This window comes from Canis lupus, chromosome 8 (genome assembly GCF_003254725.2).
Source record: "Canis lupus dingo isolate Sandy chromosome 8, ASM325472v2, whole genome shotgun sequence".
Classification (NCBI taxonomy): Eukaryota; Metazoa; Chordata; class Mammalia; order Carnivora; family Canidae; genus Canis; species Canis lupus.
In genome coordinates, this window is record NC_064250.1 from 73,365,209 (window position 1) to 73,369,053 (window position 3,845).

A 3,845-nucleotide genomic window follows, 5' to 3' on the forward strand; every position below is an offset into this window, starting at 1 on the left:
TTAGGTCCTCTTGTTGGATAGACCCTTTAAGTATGATATAGTGTCCCTCTTCTTCTCTTACTACAGTTTTTGGGATAAACTCTAATTTACCTGATATGAGGATTGCTACCCTAATTTTCTTTTGAGCACGATTTGTATGGTAAATTGTTTTCCAACCCCTCATTTTCAGGCTGTAGGTGTCCTTACATCTAAAATGAGTCTCTTTTAGACAGTATATAGATGGGTCTTGCTTTTTGTTATTCAATTAATTACCCTGCGTCTTTTTTTAAATAATAAATTTATTTATTTTATTTTTTTTAAGTCTATTAAGTTTATTTAAGTCCTTAAGTTTATTTAAATAACCTCCAGTGAGAGCTGAGCAGGCCAATTACTACCCCTTCCTCATAATACCCATTAACCAAGACAGAGTACGCATACCCTGCAGCCAGCCTGCCAGCCACTCTTGTGAGGGACAAGGTGCCTCTCAGTGTGGGCGGCCCCGGCCCCGTCCCCGGCCCGCAGCTGGGGGAGCGTCTACTGTTGAGCAAGGGTTTTTGATGGTCTCATCCACTGACACGATAAGGCAGGCGGCCTCAGAGGCTGCAGTCAGGGCATTGATGCGCACCATGGCTGGCTCCCACACAAACGCCTCAAAGTTGTCAGCAATGTCCTCATTGTTGACGTCCACTCCATACCACATGCCCCCCTGGGCATGCCGAGCCCGCAGCTTGTTGAGGATGTTTGTGGCATCAAAGCCAGCATTGTCACACAGCTGACGTGGGATAATTTCCAAGGCCTTGGCATATGCCCCGATCAACAGCTGCTGTTTTCCTGGAATGGTCCTTGAGTAATCCCGCAGATACTTGGAAAGCTCCATCTCAATGGCCCCGCCACCAGCTACCACTGAATCATTCTTGATGGCCCTCCTGACGATCATGATGGTGTCATGCAGAGACCGCTCTGTCTCCTCCATAAACTGCTCAGCACCACCACGAAGGATGATAGTGCAGGTCTTGGCCTTGGGGCAGCCAGTGAAGAAATTGTACCTCTCGCCTCCAATCTGCGTCTCTTCAAAGACCTGGCAGCGGCCTAGCACATCAGCTGACAGAGCATTCACACTGGTTTGGATGGAGCCTCCGCAGGCCATCATTGTCCTCTTCAGATCCTCCTCCAGCACCCGGCCAGCACAGAACATGTCCCTGTCGGCAAAGTACTGGGTGGCCACATCCCCAATGGGGAGTTTGGACAAGACGACTTTGGCTCCAGAATGATGGATCCTCTCTAACTTGTCATAGAGAATGTTCCACTCAGCATCAACAATTGCCTGATAATCCTCCACCGTGTGGACTCTGATTTCAGCATTATCTTTCTCAGCTTTCAGCTCAAGCTCAACATTTAAAAGGGCAATCATTGGATTGTTGTACTTTTTGGGTTGCATTTCAAACCCAGCATAAGAGAAAGTCTTCTTGAATGCAACGCCAGCTACCAGCTGGGACTCCTCTAGAGCACCACCTTGCACCTTCTTGATTCCAATCATTTTAAGCTGCAACAACTCATCGAGCATTATCACTGCATCCACCACCATCTTAGCGAAGAAGGCTTTCTGCTGGGAAATCAGCTTAGAGCTCAGGGCGGTCATGGCACACTTCTCCAGCAGCTTCCTCTGTTCCACTTTATCTTCCTTCTTCACGGTCACAGCGATCTCTTTGATCTTGTTAACTGCCAACTGGGTGGCAGTGCGGAAAGCTCGGATGATGATCTGTGGGTGCAAACCTTCTTCCACATAGGGTTTCACCTGCTTCAGAAACTCTGCAGCCAGCAGGGTCACTGAGGTGGTACCATCACCGACCTCAGCGTCTTGGGATTTAGCAATGTCCACTAGAGTCTTTGCTGCTGGATGGACAACATCAAGGAGTTTCAGAATTGTGGCCCCATCATTAGAAATTGTTGCTTTGCCTCGGCCATCTACAATCAGCTTGTCCATGCCACGAGGGCCTAGGGTGGTTCTTACAGCCTCCGCAATCACTTGGCAGGCACTGATGTTACTTACAAGCTGGGGGATGCCCTGGGAGCTATCGGTCCCCTCTTTTAACAGGATAACTGGTGTGGGCATCATTTTGGAGGCTTATTCGGTGGCCCGCTACTCCTCCAGTCTCCGCGTCCGGGCGGCCTGGCAACCCCACCAATAAATTTATTTTTTATTGGTGTTCAATTTGCCAACATACAGAATAACACCCAGTGCTCATCCCATCAAGTGCCCCCCCTAGTGCCTGCCAACCAGTCACCCCCACCCCCCTGCCCTCCTCCCCTTCCACCACCCCTCATTCATTTCCCAGAGTTAGGAGTCCTCCATGTTCTGTCTCCCTTTCTGATATTTCCTACCCATTTCTTCTCTCTTCCCCTCTATACCCTGCATCTTTTGTTTTGTTTTGTTTTGTTTTTTTACCCTGCGTCCTTTGAAGGAATAATTTTCCCCATTCAAGTTCAGAGTAACTATTAATAAGAAATGAATTTAGTGTCATAGTATAAATGTATGAACTCACTTCTCTGTTCCTGGACATCAGCAGCAGCTTCCAGCTCACATCATTGTGAATTTGTGTTTGTGCCCCAAGGAAATGAGTTTGCTGACCGTGGAGGATGAGAAAGTCCACCATTTGCCTTACGCACTGTATCCCTCCAGGAAAACAGATGTGGTGACTCATTCTCAGTGCCAAGGTATGAGCCCCAAGAAGATGTTGGTGTAAATGTATGCCCATGTGCAGAAGACACCAGATGAGATGACTTGCTTGAGTCCTGTGGATTTGTTCTGCCCAGAGCCTCACTGCATTTCATGATGTTCACTCACTCTGGTTCACATTGACTCTGATATTTCCTGAATTTCCTAAAAGGTTCCTTGGCTGGTGATCCATGATCTCAAACCAGGAGTAGGACTTGGTTCCTCACACTGCTACTAAGCACAGTCATGTGACAAAAATCTGCATCATCTGTGGATGGCTCAGCTTTCATTATAAAACATTATACCTCAAGGGTATGCATATGATCTGAGATATTCTAGGATAGCTGTGTAAATAGCAGTGTCCTGAGAGCATAACCAACACATGCACACCATCCTTCCAGAAGCCCTGACATCACATCCCTCACCATGGACTGCAGCTGGGGAATCCTCTTCCTGCTGGCACTGGCCACAGGTAAGAGACCTGGCCCATTTCCCAGGTTGAGGAGGGGACAAGGGTCTGTCCAGGATTACTTCATCCCCTCCTGTTCTTCTCCAGATGTGGGCAATCTGAGGTCCAGCTGGTGCAGTCTGGGGCTGAGGTGAGGAAACCAGTTTCATCTGTGAAGGTCTCCTGGAAGGCATCTGGATACACCTACATGGATGCTTATATGCACTGGTTATGACAAGCTTCAGGAATAAGGTTTGGGTGTATGGGATGGATTGGTCCCAAAGATGGTGCCACAAGATATTCACAGAAGTTCCACAGCAGAGTCTCCCTGATGGCAGACATGTCCAAAGCACAGCCTACATGCTGCTGAGCAGTCAGAGGCCTGAGGACACACCTGCATATTACTGTGTGGGACACTAAATGTGAGAACTCACATCTTGGGAGTTTCAGAAGCCCTGGAGAGGTGGCAGCTGTGATGGTGAGCTGAGGAGGTGACAGGGATCATTAGTGGATCTGCTCCTTGCACAATGTAGTGAAGTGATGGATGAAAATGAGCAAAATGAACATGAGCACTCTAATCATCTGGAAGATGCTTGACAAGTAGTCACCCTCTCAACAAGATGAAGGAATGAGCCTAAGAGAAGCTCAAATGAAAAGTGGAGGTATCAGCATTCCCACAGATGATTTTTTGTGAACCTATAT

General features: G+C 47.9%; 1 protein-coding gene across 1 annotated transcript; it reads right to left on the bottom strand.

Moving 5' to 3' along the window:
• Positions 1 to 310: 310 nt before the first annotated feature.
• On the bottom strand, positions 311 to 2,160 carry LOC112657428 (T-complex protein 1 subunit eta-like). The gene has a single exon (XM_035719890.2). The coding sequence runs from the start codon at positions 2,093 to 2,095 to the stop codon at positions 464 to 466; it is 1,632 nt and encodes a 543-aa protein (XP_035575783.2). The 5' UTR covers positions 2,096 to 2,160; the 3' UTR covers positions 311 to 463.
• Between the last annotated feature and the right edge of the window lie 1,685 nt (positions 2,161 to 3,845).

Coding starts and splice junctions, on each gene's coding strand:
- LOC112657428 (XM_035719890.2), bottom strand. CDS start 2,095: ATGATGCCCACACCAGTTATCCTGTTAAAAGAGGGGACCGATAGCTCC.